The sequence below is a fragment of the Dromaius novaehollandiae genome, chromosome 3, assembly GCF_036370855.1.
Source record: "Dromaius novaehollandiae isolate bDroNov1 chromosome 3, bDroNov1.hap1, whole genome shotgun sequence".
Classification (NCBI taxonomy): Eukaryota; Metazoa; Chordata; class Aves; order Casuariiformes; family Dromaiidae; genus Dromaius; species Dromaius novaehollandiae.
This window is the reverse complement of record NC_088100.1, coordinates 79,363,392-79,381,479: the sequence shown is the minus strand read 5'-3', so window position 1 is coordinate 79,381,479 and position 18,088 is coordinate 79,363,392. Positions and strand designations below refer to the sequence as shown.

Sequence of the window (18,088 nt, the reverse complement as noted above, 5' to 3'; positions counted from 1 at the left end):
CTACAATGCATTCCCTGTACAATGCATTACAGCTTGCTTTGGTCTTTCGTTGTCATTTCCAGTATAAACTTTATTCTTGTATGATTTATTCCTCATTAAAAGCACTAGAATTCTTAGCAAATGGCCACAGAAAACTTCCTAGAAGATTATATTTTATTTACTTGATGATTATGCTGTTTCCACAGATTTAAAGTGGACAGCAGGCTACTACTTCCAATGGTATTAACTAACTTGTCAGCAGTGTAATTATAACAGAATGCAAATACATCAGCAACACAGTAAATGAGAGCTAGGTCTAGGCTGAAAACAGTTCTGCTTCCCCATTTCCTTTACCTTTTTCAGTATGCTCTGGCTCTGGCTGATTACTGCTACTGGAGCTGACGCTGGCATCAAAACCTGTTGGAGAAATATTTCCCTCAGACTGGAGGTCTTGCAGTTCCCCTGCAACACTATCCACCTCTATTGTGCTATCGGTTTCACTTTTAATGCTTCGTATCTCTTCTTGATTTGGTGGCAACATCTCAGAGACAGTGACACTGGATTGATGTCTACTGGTTTCTGTTACAGTTACAGATGAAGGTGATTCAGGTGTTGTAGGAGGAGTATTTAGCACTGAATTACTCCCGCTGCTTGGAAATTCAACTTTCTTTTCACCCATTTCAGTTGGTTTCTCCTCAACAGGTTTAACGTCTACACTAGCTGGTAAAGGTTTTTCAAGTTCAGAGCTAGGCAAAGATACATCTTCTTCTGGAAGAGTCTGAAGCTGCTCCTCTGCTCCAGTGTCCTCAGGAGCAGCATGTGGAGGGGAAGCGGCAGCTTCAGTGTCAGAATCCGAGAACAGTTCCTTCAGCGTTTTCTTCGGCCATTGTCCCTGAATACTTGACCAAACATCTTTTCGATCCTTAGCTCTGGTATTCTGAAGTCTTTCATCAGAGTTATTTAGAAGTTTTATCCTTTTCTCTGCTACTTCAGAAAATCCTGAGTAGAAAGTACTTGTCCGTAAAGACTTCCTTTTCTCCTCTAATCCATTGTACTTTTTAGCGGGAGTGATTTTCAGTTTAGATTTGTCCTCCTCATCTTCATCTGAGGAGCTGTTACTGCTGTTTTCTAAACTAAGGGAGTCTTTGCTTTTGGACTTTTCATCCTTTCTGTTAGGTGACATAGTCTTTAAAGATTCCTCTGCAACACAGTATCTTCGTTTACCACGTTTTACCTGTGGTTTTGCTGTTTTATCAACTATTTCCTTTTTTACCTCCTTTCTCTTCTTTGTGGTTTCATCTTCTCCATCAGAGTCAGTATCTTCAGATAATTCTTCCAGCTCTTTTCGCAATCTTTCTGGAGACTTGGATCCTGACTTGGGCAATGCTACATCTGTCAGTGCTTTAGTTTCCTCCGCGAGGGATGAATTGTTCTGTTCTTCTTTCAGACAGAGCTCATTTTTATCTTGGCTCATAGCTTCATCTTGAGATTCTTCTTTGCCATCAGCATGTACATTCTGGGCACTTTGGTCATCTTCCTGCTCACTATCATCAGAACTTTCAGAAGCTAGTTAAAAATAAATCCAAAAAAAAAAAAGTTTGCTTGTAACCAGAATCAAAACAATACAAAAAAACAGCTAAAGGAAACTGCAAAGATATGAACCAACGCTACTGGGCTTTCTAGTAGGATATGTATTTTTTAAAATGCATCCTATAAAGGCTTCAAAAGGTATTTTTCATTCTATTAAAAGGTATAATAGCTAAATTCGGAGTAGTGTCACTGAGTTTGGAAACTCAGTATTATAAAGCACATCTCTAGGAAATTCTTCCAAGGAGTTTCCCAAGAAACAATAGTTTTTAATCTAAGTGACATTTATTATTAGTCCATACAAATAAGAACTTTCTTCATAACAGAAGCCAAAACATAAATTGAAAGAAGTGTTCAATATAAAAACTCTTAATGTTTCTTATGAGTTTACAACATACAAGTATTATTTGTCCCTTCTCCAAAGCTCAAAACACAGACTAAGACATTAATTTCACTAAAGAATCCACAACATAAAAGGACAGAAAAATAAATTAAAAAAAGCAACACGCGATAGTGCAAAGACTACCAGCCTGGTGACCAGCCTTGAAAAAACGAAGTAATAAACAAAGGCACTTTGAGATATATATGAATAATAAGAGTGTAGATTACAGTAAGAAAAATCAAGGTCAGGAACAAAGGAACTGAGAGAAGAAGAACAGAGATATGATGGAGAAAGAATCAACAGCAGGCCCATCCAATGGGAAAAGAAATGGATACAAGGAGCAGTGAGAAGCACTTTATATGCCATTTTTGGTGGTGTAGCCAGTTTAACACCCTTCGTGCCACTTCCTAGCTCTCATTCTCAATTCCTCACCAAAACTTACCACCTCCTTTAAGATGGTAACATAACTAATGGGAGAGAAGAAAGGCAAAACTTTCAACTGACATGATCAAAGTTAAATTAGCTTTTTTTAAAAAGTCTACTGAAGTGAACAAACTTACAGAAGAGCATGCTAATAGGTAAGTGAGAGGTACAGGACAGAAAAATTCTGCCTCAGGTGTTCTTGGTCATTGTTTCTTTAAGATAGGCAAAATCTGGATTTCTACTCTAAGACTCAATCAGAAAGCAAATTTTGCATGCCTCTTTCAGTGTATGTTTTTCTTTTTAAACTAAAGAATCATGCTACCTATTATGGCCTAAAGTTCCAAGAAGTCTGTCATTAAAATGGGCTTCCAACACTTCTCTTTCTCATAAGCTTAGAGCACCATAACTACACTACTATATAATAAAGAAGGTATCAAAATATGCCATTTGAAATGAAAACCAAGAACTCCACATTAAGAAAGTGTAACCAAAACTCAGGTCTATTAGTTTTCCCTCACCTATTTATTTTACTGTGACCTTTAAAAAGAAAGTTTATATAACATACAATAGCATTAATCATTCCAGTGTAGGAAAAAGACCTTTAAAAAGTTTTGAGCAAACAGCTCTAAAATTGGAGGGGGAGCAGGGGAAGAGGGCGGGGGATACAAAAATAGTCTTTCATATTTTATTAAAAAAAGAGAGAAAGAAAAAGAGAGAGAGAGGGAGAGAAAATATGGTTTCAAATCAACAGCATGAACATGTATAGACTTAAAAATATACAAGAATGGCACACAGTTAAAAGCATTTCTGGCAACTAATTGTGTAACACGGAAAACATTTAGCTTTCCAAAACATTAGAGAGTATATGTCAAATTGCTTTTGTAATCAGAAGTTAACGACAGATTAATTAGAGCAATAATGTCATTATCATCACCACCAAGTATTTTGTTAGTTTCTGATTTCCTAAGAAAATGAAGCTTAAGAGATTATGTTGACTGTTCTTTCACCCAGAAGTTTAGAACCCACTGGCCAAGTTTAAATAAATGTCTGGAAGACTAAGTTCATACAACTTTCACAAAAATTGGTGGTTACTCAGACTACATCATATACATCAAAGACAGGAAACCTAGCTTTATTAGTTTCATTATTTATAACAAAGATGGCTTCATCAGATTACAAAAGTCACATAGATGAAAAATTCAAAATTTAGAAATAACAGCAAAAATGCCTTGCTGGGCACCAAAAAAAGCCATGGCAGCAACATGAAAATGTAACTATAAGAAAAATATATTTTTAATAGCATACTCTGAATCTACAATACCTATTTTCAGAAAATGTAAATACTACTTATATATAAGGATAAGAGTATATATACAAGGTTTCTGAAGATGATGTAATACAATGAAACAGATGCACAGCCAGATTCAAAAGCTTACAATTGTACACCTGCATCAGCTGCTCTACATTGACATTCACCACTGGTTAAAGGCTATTCGTAAAGTTTATATACAATAAAAGTTTATATACAATAAGTTTATATACAATACCTCGTAGCCCATTAAGGGTAGAAGTAGTTTCTATAGATTTAACTGGAGCTTGTTCAGAATTTTTGGCTTCAGTGCTATCAAGTTTGGAGCCAGTCTCTGGTGACATGCTGGTGTGAAAGGGTGGTTTTGACAAACGTCGCAATTTACAGTTTTTAGGAGAATACTTCTCTTCCTTCTCTTTGTCAGTTTTATTCTACATTAAAGAAAAGATTAAAAGCCCTTGTCATTTGAGCATACAAATTAACATGGATTACAATTAAGCAACAGCAATAGTTACCCTCATCATCAAATCTGAAAAGAAAAGCTTTCTTCTTTACTCGAGAGTCCACAAATGGCTTTCCGGGGCAATGCTGAGGTTCTTACACCGAAGAGGGGAATTACCTCAACACTACTACAGATCTGAAAGGGAAGACTGCCAGCACCCTAGGAGTGAAGGCAGAGTGGCAACGGGCAGGACAAGGTCTGTGACACCGTATCCCAGGGGCTGGCCGGGGGTTCCGGAACGCCCGCCTGGCACCCCGGAGGCTCCACGGCACGCGGGGGAGAGCTCTGGCATCGCAGGCAGGAGCAAGAAAAGCCTCCTTGAATCCTGCTGCCCAAAGCATGCATCATAATCTGACCCTAAATATCAGGCTTTTTTAAAAAAGACTTTTAAAAGAAAGGGGATGAAGGGAATTAAAAAAAAAAAAAAATATATATATATATATATATCACATATACATGGATTAGTCATTGGTTCGTTCTTCAGAATCAGCAGAGGGAGCTCACAAAAGCTGCTGACAGCAGTTGGCTGCTACCACTGCTGCTGAAGTGGAGCCTTGTAGTTTGCTTCCTGCTAGTACATACTTAAATCTCATGAGATATATAGGCAGGAGGAAAAAAAAGCTTTTTCCCCCCAAAAAGTAAAAGAACAAAACCATGCTAAAAACAGCTTGTTCAGTTTTAAAAGGCTAAGAGGCGGTCATTTTTATTGTCATGTGTTCAGAGGTCTATCAGGCTAGAAGTGCATGTGGGGAAAGTATATAAGAATAAATTAAATCAAAGTTGACTAGGGGGGAGGGGAGGAGAAGAGAAACTACCTTTATTTTCTTTCGATGCTTAATTTTTGGCACATTTTTATCAGCTGGTCTCACTATCTTGTCTGCCTTTATCCATTCATCATACCTAAAAGCAACAAATTTGTACACGGTTAAAGTTTTTAAGCAAACATTTAAAATACCATGGAAGAAAATTAACAGTGAATTCAAAAGTATTAAACATACAAAAACAAGATTGGAAGTTAAATAAAGTCATTATTATACTTTTCAGCATGTAGAGTTACAGCTAACGTTCAGTTCTTCATATGCTTAGATATATGACAGTTTTCTTAACCGACTGTTACAAAATACCAGCTTTGACTCTTGTCAGTCTGGATCAAACAACATGAAATCCATGTACACAGATAAAACAGACTACCAGAAAGATAATTCTGTATGGATCTCTAAGAGGTATATTTTGTACACACACTTTAAAAACTGATCAGTAAAACAAATTTTTACAGCTACATAAAATGTGACTATTTAACCAGAAAGAAACTCTTTCCTGATCGACTGTCTGTAAAGTGATCTTTTGAGTCACTAACACTTTGGGAAATGGTCGCTTTTCAATTCATTTTCAATTAATTTTTCATCTTGCATCACTAATTTTCATCATACATCACCTGTCTTATCTTCCACAGTTGCATATATTCTTAGTAAGACTATCCTTTAGCTATGGAACTGTACTTACTAATTTCACCGTGCATTTCTGAAAAACTCAAGAATCAACCTTTTTATAAGCATAATCTGCTGTTCTGTTTCAACTGTGAATTCAAACAACTGTCTGAATAAGAAGCAAGTCTGTTAAAAATAAGCATATATTAACTGGTGCTTCAGTGTACAACCACATATAAATTGTGAGCTCACTACATAATCATGGAAAAAAAAGTTTAAAAAAGAGCTAGTACAAAAGGGAACTGAATAATGCACTCATGACCATGCTAACCTTCCAGGTGGACTTAAGGCACCACAACTTTAATACACAGTAACTGCTGATATAGTCCCAATTCAGTTTCTTTACAGCCACTGCCAATTGTATTTATAATACTAATGGATAAATTAAAAGGATTATTCATGAAAAACTGTAAGCTTCCAACTTGTTTTCTTTTACACTTTAAGCCAAGATCTAAGCACAAGATTCCAGAAGCTAAATATTAAATTTTACTAACTTACATTCCACATAATAATACAGTGAAAAATAGACACCTCAGAACACAACATAAACAAGAGAAGTCAAAGTTATCCACTCAGTCTAGCAGTAGTCTCTGAAATTCAGTTTTTCAAAATATTTCCCCCCACTCCATGTTGCAACAACAAACCAACAAGAAAAATCTTACAGCCATCTAACCTGGCAGACTGCAACTCCCTGACAAGTAACTGCATTGATGCAGACAGTTTTAATTGTACTCTCACCAGGCTACCAGTAAGTGGATAGGCTCAGATTTCTCTCTAAAACTTAAACAGAACTCCTCAGTGCTAGAAAACATTCATAAACACAGTGGCTTCAAGTCAGAGTTGCCAGCTCATAAACTGTGTAGTCTGCAACACACACACACACACACACCCCCCTTTACGCAGGACTACCTTTAGAAAACAGGTAGCCTCACACATCCTAAAGCACAGAGCCTCCCAACAACCAGCTCGATACACAAAGAACAGCCAGCAGTTGCAAGCTGGTTGCAAGAGGGATAAGCAAGGGAACATATGATGGGAACACACCCTGAGACCAGCACCCTCACTGGGCTGCAGATGATGCCCATTACCGGAGAAGCAGCAGAGATCTGCAAGACTCCCGCAGCACTTCCTGCTACTTTCGTGCAATTGGAACAAAGTACATGAAATAGCTGGCCTGCTTTATACTGATGCTCACTCTGCCCACTGGAATAAAGCTAGCAATAGCTAGCAATTTCTCCCATACCACAGCTATTTCCTAAAGACTGGGGTGTCCTCAGGCTCCTATGATATGAGCAGATAGTGAAGGGATGATGCAGCACCTTAGGATTTTAGATACTTGAACTTCAAATCTCATATCCATTTAAAGCATAAGAACATATAGATGGACTGAACGCTCCATGTTATTTTAAAAGAAGGCATCTGATTTGGCAGGGAAAATTCCCATATTCAGAAACTTTGGACAACCCTATTTCACGTAATCGTTCTTCAAATCAAAGACACGTTTTCAAGAAGGAATACTGCTAAGCAGAATGCCAAATGGACTTTGCAGTTTAGATAAATGCAAGAGGATTTCCTTAGACCTAAATACATGCAAGAGAACAGCAGTAGGATTAGACATATTCACAGGGAAAAGCAATTATTTTAAGTATCCTTTCTGTCTCAATTATGCTGCCATAACAGAGAATCTGTATTCACTGATTCTATGCATTTCTAACAACAAAACAATCTTCCACCCATGCAAACAAAGTCTGTACATTGCACATGCTGTCAGTGATTCAGGGTAATTGCACTGCCAGTTAGGGTGACAGCTGATAAGACTACAGGGTATCCCAAAGTGAAGGAGAGAAGGAAGAGCATAGAAGTCTCTAGATGCACAGAGGGTCTTAAATGTTATATATATGAAGCAGCAGTCACAACTCCTCTTCTTAAGGAACATAAATTGAACATCTATGTGCCCGAGAGTCACAGTTCCTGGCCCCAGCACATCCTGCTCCTCTCCTAAGTGTACCTAGAGCAGCAGTCAGATCTCGCCAGCAGTTCCAGCATCACGGAAACCTTGAATCTATGAAGACACCTTTGTATGGCACAGCTTCTTTTCACCACTCACATGCCAGATGCATACAGTTTGCCTGATCTGTGACAATAGAGCCCCATACCCAAACAGATCCTGCAAGAAGAGATACATCCCAAGCCACAGCTGACAACCTGACCAAAAAGTGACACTGCTCTACTGCATAGCAGAGAAATGCCTTGAAATCTGGAGTGTACCAGGTGCCAAGCTGCATCCAAATCACATGCGAGACTGACTACTGTCCTTCTTTATACGACTGCACCTGATTAGAATAGCAGGGTGGAAGTCTCTCACTTCGTAACTAATGGTGCTTTAGACAGTTTGTTCACAAAGAGACAGAAAAACAGGAAAGAAAAGTTCTTTAGGTCTCATTACAAAAAAGACGTGCTTCCAGAAGACTTGGCTTGTTCTTACTACAGTACCATCTTCTGCCAAGCCCTTAGTTTCCACACTTGCCTACCTCATGAATATGAATTATTTCTCAAACCCCCTGCCAAAGGCACATATGTATACACGTACAAACATACACAGACACATGTATATCTGTTTCTTGGATCAGTATCAGATACTGTATCAGAAACTGGCAGGTATGTAAGAATAAATACGCCCAGCACATGACCCAAAAGGAAAACTCCAGTTTTCTGCAAGTAGCTCTACTTTTCCCACACTAGGAATTTTCTGCAAGGGTGAGGATTTGTGGGAAGTTCTGAACTTAGGATTTCTGAAAGGGAGATGTTATGACCCCCCCACAAAGAGAGAGAAAAAAAAAAAAGCTATAGACATACAAAACTAACATTAATGTGAGACCATTCACTTTTAGACAGATGGAATATAGCACCTCAAAAGCCATGAGGGCTCCCTGATAGTGAACAGGTTATAAGTACATATCAGAGTAAGACAGCACAGATATTTGTAGGATGTAGCATCTAGAAATGCAATTTTTGATGACAATTTCTTCTGTAATTTAACTCCCTAAAACAAGCAGACGGGTGCTAGTGGGGGGGGAGGGGGAAGGCGCAGAGGGGGAAGAGGCATGTTCCTAAATGCATTTGTACAAACTTGCTTGAGTACCAAGAAGAAAGAGGGAAAAAAAAATAGGTTTCCTATAAAAACTAGAATACCTTGAGGAAAAAAAAACATTGCCTTTGTCTTACCAAAATAAAGACCAAGGTGAGCTAGGAAGGAGTGAAGCTTTTCTGCTTTACTGGTTAACATGAAAGTCTCACAGAAAGGTGGGTTCCAATGGGAAGGAGAGAAGGAAGAAAGAAAGGAACACAGGCAAGCTGGAATGCTCAGTTATATGGTGGAAACAAGTAACTGGCAACTTGTAAAGGAATATGCACTAATCCTATTATATTCACATGTACAGACCACAAGTTAGAATAAACTACAACATTCTCAGAAACAGCATGGTCAATCCTCCACAAGAGTATTACAGGAGAAACAAGGAAAAGCATATTTTCCAGCCCCTAGGTTTGTACTAGCAAAGGTACTACTTTCTCCACTTTCACAGGAAGGCAGTTTATCTCAAGGAATTAGCAAACTTTGGCAAATTCACTGAGAAGTTCCAGCACACTGTCTGCATCTGCTAAGAATCAAGTGTTATCACTGGCTGTGCTCAAACAGAGCAGTTTTAATCTAGTAACTAAATACTGGAGCAGTAGATGAGGACCCTGATTTTTCACAATTCTTCCTCCATTACTCAAGGCACCTGAAACTTGGCTACCTAAATTCCTTTAATTTCAGAGGTTGACTGTTACAGAATTTGTAGATTGTTAATGCTTCAACACACTGAGACAGAAACTAATACTTTTTCCTCATTCAGGTTTCTGAAGGAAAGGAAATCATATTAAAAAGAATAAACCACATTTTTAAACAGTCGAAACATGTTAGAAAAAACACGTCTTGTGATGTTGTGCCATATGACAGACACAGAGATAAAACAACCTAAACTTGTTCTGAATATTCACCCTCTAATTCTAGTTACTGGGAATGCACTGCAGAAGAAATTCACCTCAAAAAACCTATACAGTAAACTTTTCCTTATAGTACTGGCAGCTGAAAAACAAAATTATGACAGAAGAAACTGGCATTGTAGCTCCCAGAGAAGTTTTAGTTCCAGATAAAGCGTACAAAACTCAGAATGCAATTGAGCCAGTTAGAAGGAAGAAGAAACGCAATTCTCTAGAGAGGTTTCTGGTTAACATGTGATAACATAAACAGTTTTCTCTAGTAAGGGAGACATTTTTACCATTCCCTTTCATTACAAGGCAGACTCCACTCCACATTACAGTTTTGACCTCAATCAGAAATGCTTATTACTTGAATTGCAGGAGCTAATGAGGTCTTTCAGCATAAGTAGTGCAAATACACAATGTTGTTAAACTCCAATCCATTTCTGTATTTTCTAGTTACTATTTAAAAAAAAATGTTTCACAGTGGTTAGTGTCACTAGTTCTAGATAGTTAAGAAAAAAGAGTAGCAAAGCTAAATAATTCCAAATACCCCAATGCACACACTTATTATTCTAAATCCCACACCAATACTTAAGTTATTTTGTGACAAGAAAGCTTCGGCAGTTTTTTAGGATTCCTGCTCAGGCTTATCAGCTTAAAGAACAGGTCATTAACATGGTATACTGACCTAAAGGGGAAATATGAAAGCTGACTTTAAGGTGTGGGAGATGACAAAACTAAAAAAACCCTGGATTCTGAGCCCAAGACACTCCACAAGTTAATGTTACAGCACTTGTCTCTGCTAAACAGAAGGTGAAGGTGAGGAATGTAGTGAAAATGAATGAGGGGAGAAGAGGGAATTACTACCTACACCAAGCAAAGCAGCTATTTTCCCAGGCTGTGACTGACTCGAAGCCAAATCATCCAATAGTACAACTCATACAAAATTAGTCTTCCCTATCCTAAAATGTCAGTGTTTAGACGCTACCTTAAGCTCAGACTTGCCCACACATACTGTCAAATCCAAAACTTTAAATCATTTATTCTGAATTAAATAAAATTTGCCACATTTAGCAGAGTCCGCATGATTTCCAAAGCTAAGTCTCAATCACCGATATCTTCTTTCGGCAAAAAATCCTTGTCTGCCAGCACCTTCCAGAGGGCTTCTTTTGCACCCCAGGTAAGAACATAAAATGCAAGTCCTGCTGCCAGAATGACCAAACAACTCCTTCTACCTCTCAAATGAGCACAAGCTTACTAAAAAAAGTCTTTTTTTTTTTTTTAATATATACATATATATATATCTCAAATATATCCTAGTCACAGAAAACAGTGTTTCTGATATCAATCTGCATACTTATTTAAAACAGAATTGGAAAAAAAAACAAAACAAAACAAAACAAAAAAAACCCAGAACTTGATTTCTCCCTTAAGAGCAAGGGCGCTTGGATCTCCAAGATGCAGGCTCATTTTTGACTTCTCAATTCTAAAAGGTGGTACTGCACAGATAAAACTCTGATCCTCTCACTCCATAGCATATACTTAATAATATTAACTTGAAAATAACTATGTTTAAACATAAATTCCAAAACAAGAGATTAAAAGCAAGAAACCTCTGATTTGTACACAGTGACCATCCACAAGCAGGGTGCCAGTTTTACCAGTCCGTGCTCCTAAGGCAGCTCTTCCCCGACAACGACCGAAACTCCGGTCACTTTCCAAATCCTACCTAGAGTGGGCTGCATCTCCCCTAGTACCCTGACATTTTAAGGTCCAGACTTCACAGCCCACTATGCTTATAGATGTTGCCTGAAGACAGTTTCTGTGAAAGATTGCATTTTTATGGATCAATATATTCAAAATTCTGCACGAAACTGATATCAAAGCCGTCAGTATCGAGATGTTATTCCTCAGGAGTGGCTTAGATGGTCCTGGAAATCAGTAGACCTAGATGCAAAGTAGTGTAGTCAAGGGAGGGAGAGAAGTACTGTGTTTTTGCAACTGCGATCTCTGCCAGTCGATCCTGCTAGCACTACATAAGGACTTGTCCTGCCCTCCTCATCAGAGGTAGGACAGTAATCAAAGTCCAGATGACGAAGACTGTAAGAGCCTCAGATTTTCCAGGAGAAAAGGATGATTTGCCTCAGGTGCTCTTTTTTTTTTTAAAAAAAAAAAAAAAAAAAAAAAAAAAAAAAAAAAAAAAAAAAGAAAGAAAAGAAAGGGATGTACAAACTCAGTAACGCAACAAAGCTCAAAAGATGACAGCTGAGAAAAATGAGCAGAGAGACACTGAAACTGGAGGAAGAAAAAAAGGGGAAGGGGAGGGATAATAGACTTAGTAATTGGCTTAAAAGTCACTCAAAAGTTTTAGTTTCCTTTACTGTTTTCCAAGTTTCTTCAAGTTTTCTATAGGTCATAAGTGACAAAAAATATATTAATACTTTAATATAGCATTAATAGAAACATGTTGAAGACATTATAAAGCATATATTCCTAAATATATTTAAGAATAACATAAGACACTGGGCTAAGAAGAGTCTTGTTTGGAAGCCTGAGACAGTCAGGGGAGGGGGAAAAATAAATAAATAATAATAATAATAAAAAAATCAGATCTGAATGAATGAAAGGTAATTACTTGCTGCACACTAATCTGCCATTAAGAATCTTCAGAAAGCCTGAGGGTGGAGGTGAAGTAAGATTTTGTTTGCTTGTTTTTAAGTGTGGATGTCCTACAAGAAAAAAGAAAAAACCTTCCCCCCCTCCCTGAAAACCAATGCCTCCCTCATACTTCTTTTGGTAAATGCCAAACTGCTGGTGTACTCTGTTGCCCTGAGAATAGCGTGCACATAGAGTCAGTTTAATACACTATTCAAATATTGTACAAGATAAAATTGGCTTAAGAGAGCCAAAGGAGGATTTTATCATTTGTTGTAAGGAGAAATCTAAAAATAAGACAGGGAACAAAGGAAGAATTCTTTGAACAACTCATTTTAAGATGATTTTCTATGTAACTAAAGGACTGCATTTATATATGTTAAAAATCTAAATAGTTTTATACAGTACAATGACCTTCACAGAACATTAACACTGAAAGCTTAGGACTGCAGAACTCTATATTCATTTAGCTTTTAAAATACACGAGTGTATTTTAGAAGTAATTCAAGAAGTAAGCACTAGCTAAAACTCAAGTTACCTCACATTCCATCCACAGTAGTGCACCAAGTAAAGGACTTCTCCACCTTCGATGTCAGAATCTTTAATACTAGCTTCATACATTTTTTGATTTTTCCCTCTTCCATACCGCACTTGGACTTTCATGCCTGGTGGATAGCATTCAAACTCTTCTTCCTCATTGTTATTGTTGTCATCTTCCTCCTCCTCCTCTTCTTCCTCCTCCTCTGCTTCTTCTTCATCTTCATCTTCTTCCTTATTCGTGTCATCTCTTGAAAGGTTTAAAAAATTGTAGAGTTAATATGAGATACTTCATATGCTTTTCAGTTCCAAACCACATATATTGATAAATATTGTGGATGCATTAGAGACTGGGAAACAGCAGGCTCCAAATATGTGAAAATGCCCCATGTGTGAGTAATATCAGCAAAATAGGATATAGCAATATATACAAAATCCAGTGACTGTAAGGTGCAAAAGTGCCTTGGCTTAAAGAAAAATACTCCATCAGAATCTGTATGAGCAGAAGTTGTTCAAACTCATCTTTATATGATCCTTCATGCAGTCCCTTTGCTTAAATACCATTTTTCCAGGTCAAACTCATCCTTCTCAGTACAGAGAAAATTTCCTATGTTCCATTTTTTGACATGGAAGGTCTACAAATGCTTCTTGAAACCTGTTTCCCTAAAAGATCCGTGCTCTTTTATAACCAACTGTCTCTATCTCAACACTTTGAAGTGACTGCAACTAAAAGCAGATTTTAGGCAAAAATACCCTATACAAGATTGTTTAACAAATCAAGCAACCAGTACTAATTTATGACCTTGCCATTCCTTGCCAATTAAGCTAAGAGTCTTCTAAATATAAATCAAACTTGTATTCACGATTAGCTCATTTTGAAAATAGTCAACACCTGCTTGTGTATTTATACAATAATTAAATGCATCTTCAGACATTTGGAACAATTTTCAGAAGCACTAAGCACCCACGAGTCTTGCTGACCTCAGTCAGTGGCAGCTACGGGCTGCTCAGCAGTTCTGAAAGTTATCTCCAACCAGCTCAGAGGCAGACAAAGTGGCAGAAGTTACTGGTGGGGGGATAAAAACCTTTTAATCTTAAATAGCTTTACGGTACATTACTATTCGCCCTCACACTATTCTAAACCCACTCTGTGCAACACAGAACAGATTAAGACTGCTTACTAAACTCACAATAACCAGAGACCACTACTAATTTAAAGCCTAAGACTTGGAACAGATACACTTGGAGCAGCAGTTATTTCTTCTTACTCAGCTCGTAATGCGTCCAAGTCCAATTCACACCCATATTTAAGTAAACCTCAAACACAAAAGTTTGTATTTAATAATCTAAATCTTTCCATGAAATTTTCCATAGAAGAGTCTCATTCAGACCAAGCTTTCTCCCTAGGAAGTGCTCAAACATTTTAATTATTCAAATGCTTCTTAGTAGAAATAAAATTGCAATGTTGTCTAATTAGCTGCCAAAAGAGAATTCAAAACAATGAGCTAAATTCAACCCTAGTGCAACCACACTGACTTAATGAAATTACTTCAGGTATGCATATAAAGAGCAATATTCATTCACCATGAGACAAATACTGAAATTCCCAGTGTTGATGCCTTAAACAAATAATACAGAATACCTCTACCAAGTTCTATGTTGCACAGACCAGACACTTCTGTTTTGTATGGCCAAGATCTTAACTTCAGTAGTGAAGTTGCACATTGAAAGTATATTATATAATCTATTTAAGACCACCACAGTTAATAAATTGGAATATAAATGAATGAGCTTTGCAAGCTCATTTCATCTCCGCTACACACTATATGGCAAAATCCACTTCCCAAAGAAATCACTAATAAAACTCCCCAAAAGCTCGGCTGAAAAACTCCTAAACAGAATTCCATGACAAACACACCATGCATTGTTCAGTAATTTAAACTCTCTTAAGTTAGACACTCTGCTGCACTAAACCAAAAACCCTAGCTAATTTCAACTCTGCAGTCATTGTCATTCAAAAGCTAAACGAGAAATTAGACAGCATCAGGAGCAGAGCCACCACTGCTTGGAGAAAAGATGAGCTTGTGATTTCCCATTACTGTGAAGATTTTCAAAAACATAACAGACCAAACTTTGTCAGAAAATTCTTTTCATGAATTAGTGGCAGAATCCTTGAATATCTGTAAAGAAGAAATGTCTGCCTATAAAGGAGATATGGGATTTTCCAAAGTCTGCCAACTGTGGTGCCAGCAGCTATTTGGAGGTTCAACAAGTTTGGAGCCTCTCACCATGCATACACTACGACTTTCTTGGTGCCTCAAAAGATTTTCTACAAAGAATCCATGGCAATATCAGGACCTCTCTGGAAGAGATGTGTGAAATTCTCATTGTGAACTTGAGTAACTTGGATGGTCAAGTAGATATGTAGAGAACAGACCGTACTTAGGTGAAGGGAAATGTCAGGAAGCAAAAGCAAAATGGAAGCAGAGATGACTGCAATTAAAAAGAGTTTTCTGAGGAGTGACTTGGTTAGCGATCATAAGCTAGAGATTCTAAGAAACCAAACAAAAAGCGAAGAACATTCATCATTTGGGGAGCGGAAAAACCTGTTGCACTCACATGGCTCCTGGAACAGAAAAACACATTCCAATGGTTGCAAAGAAGAAAGGATATCTGTTTTACAAAGCCATAAAAAGCTCAAACCTGGCCATGCAGATGAAGGAGAAGTCACGACTGCCATGAAACGGAAGTTTGTAAGAGAAAATTGTGACTGTAGCCATCCAGCATGCACAGTAATAATCTCATTTGACCACGTATATATGCACATGAACGTCAGATTTCTTGTAATGTTCAGTCAAAATCCCCCAAAAGAAAGAAACAAGCATCTTGGCAGCAGACAGTCAATGTCAACTAAAAAACCAAGAGAACAAAAAACTAAAAACAACAACACCCCAAGCAGTATTTGTCACAAAGCTGCAACAACTTGAACGACGCAGGCAGCAGCTGATGAAACAAGACAGCAGCAAATGTGCATGCGTATTGTGTAAGAGACACAGAAATATAGGTATAAGTGTCTTCCAAAAACCGAAAAGGAGCATAAAGCTTATTAGGACTTGGTAGCATTTTCAGTTACAACCACAGGCTAAAGAACGCCCCCACTGCATGTCCCACAGGATGAAAGCATACATCTTTACAAGCAGGAAATGAATGAGTTAGAACAAATGGGTTTTTTTGAGTTAATAACAACACAAAACTATTAAAGTGTTTAGATCATACAAACATTGCACATCATTAAATTCAAAGGACACTGTATAATAGTTAAAAGGTTTAAAATGCTTGAAGTGTTCAAAAATGTGTGTATGGCAGATGCCCAAACCCATAGTACAGTTTAGTATACCACCAAATAAATACTAATAAACTAAATAGCGCATGCTATTACACCACTAAAGGAACTGCAGTATCATGCAAACTTATTTCAACCCACAATCTCTGGCATCAGCCGCAGTGCTGTCAAAAAGCCCAGGTGCAGCCTACAAGACAGGGTGCGATTCAGATCATTAAATCAGCCTCCCAGTATCCCTGTTTTGCAGCACACCTATACCTACTCTAATACACTTCCCCTGACAAACCATGCTGACACACACACAGCAGGTGAGTTGGCAAATGCAAGATAATTTTTCAAGGGTTATTCTAAAACTTGAGGAAGGAAGATTATTTCTATTATTGCTTCAATTAAGCCATTACAGTTAATTGAACCACTAGCAGAAATAAATTCCAGTGTAATTGACACTTCAAGTTCAGCAATTAGCTTCTATTTTTGTTTTCCCCTTTTTTCCCTTCCTGTCATCCTAAAGTATTATTTAACCTCTATTTCACATAATACAGAGTTGGAAAATTTTTGGTCTCCCTCATCCCCTGGCTTTATTAGTCACAGCTGTATTAAGGCGCAGATATTTTCTAAAGCATGAAGACGCCACTAAGACCTGACACTAGAATCCCACTTCCAATTTAAAAAAAAAAAAAAAAAAAAAAAGTACCCCTCCCCAACCCACCAATATTTATTTTCCCTCAAAAGTTGCAAAGAAAAGCCTAAAAATAAAAGCTCCATATTACTGGTCCGAGGACTTCTGCCTACAGCCACAGGAAATGTGACTGAACACGTGGCTGCAGTCCATCATTCTGAGGAAAGGGGAAGGCACTAACTTCTGAGCCACAACTGAGAATGGCAAGTAGTAGAGCACATTTTAACCATACAAGCATAAACACTGTAAATAAAGGTTTTCCTCTGCTGCTATGAATGAGACAAATGAAAGGACCTCATGTCATTGCTCCTAATCATTCAGCCATACTTTTAAAGTATTTTGAAACGTTCTTCAAATGGGTAATGGGTAGTTCAGAAGTTTGGCTGAGGAGTATGGAGCTTTTCATTTTTATAGCATTGATTTGCACTCAGTTTGAAAACATCTACTATCTGATAAATGTTTAGGGGCTTGCTCAGGCATGTAAGTCTCAGTGACAGCTACCGTGGTTAATAACTCTGTAGTGACCCTAGGCTATGTGAAATGTGATGACCAAACCACTTTTTCCACATCAAAGATGTCCCCCTTCCATTCAAGGCAAAGCACTTGAAGCACTGGTACACAGCTCTGGTACATTTACACTGCCATGTTGTTACCATTTCATTAGCATTTTATTGCAGCATCAAAAGCAATCAATACATTTCCTGTGTATATTCTATTCTTAGGAAGAAAAAAAATCCAATTAGAGACAGTATCTGAAAATGTGACTATACAAAAACTTCTTTTCAACACAAAGGCAGCAGGAATGCACAAACACCACATATATCACAATTAAAAAAAGCATAGAGATGTTTTACGAATGAAACTGTGTAAATATACTTCTTATAAATGCATCCTTCTTGCATACATACCACCAGTCTAAGATTGAAAACAGATGTTCACACAAACTGTGCAATGAACAAGATGCACTTCTCCCTTCTCCCAAGCTAAATAATCAGTGCTACACAAACCTAAATCAGACTGCAGAAAGCTATCTCTATATATAGTTAACACAGATCCAGAAGCTAACGGACATGTTATCCGTCTCCAAACTCCCTCTCTCCAGAACACCTGAACCTTTCTGCCACCATTTTGGATTCACCACCACACAGCTTTGGTATATCAATTTGACAAATAAGGAAC

At 37.7% G+C, this 18,088-nt stretch overlaps 1 protein-coding gene across 2 annotated transcripts in view; it reads right to left on the bottom strand.

The window, feature by feature from the left end:
• The window catches only part of ARID4B (AT-rich interaction domain 4B), a 97,312-nt gene that overhangs the window by 10,430 nt on the left and 68,794 nt on the right, over nucleotides 1-18,088 (bottom strand). Inside the window, exons 17-20 of one of the 2 annotated variants that reach the window (XM_064509240.1) lie at nucleotides 12,889-13,137; nucleotides 4,998-5,082; nucleotides 3,919-4,111; nucleotides 334-1,545 (exon numbers count right to left, since the gene is read on the bottom strand). In XM_064509240.1, coding sequence (XP_064365310.1) covers nucleotides 334-1,545; nucleotides 3,919-4,111; nucleotides 4,998-5,082; nucleotides 12,889-13,137 — 1,739 coding nt within the window. The remainder of the gene's footprint in view (nucleotides 1-333; nucleotides 1,546-3,918; nucleotides 4,112-4,997; nucleotides 5,083-12,888; nucleotides 13,138-18,088) is intronic. The other variant, XM_064509241.1, reaches the window with a different exon arrangement.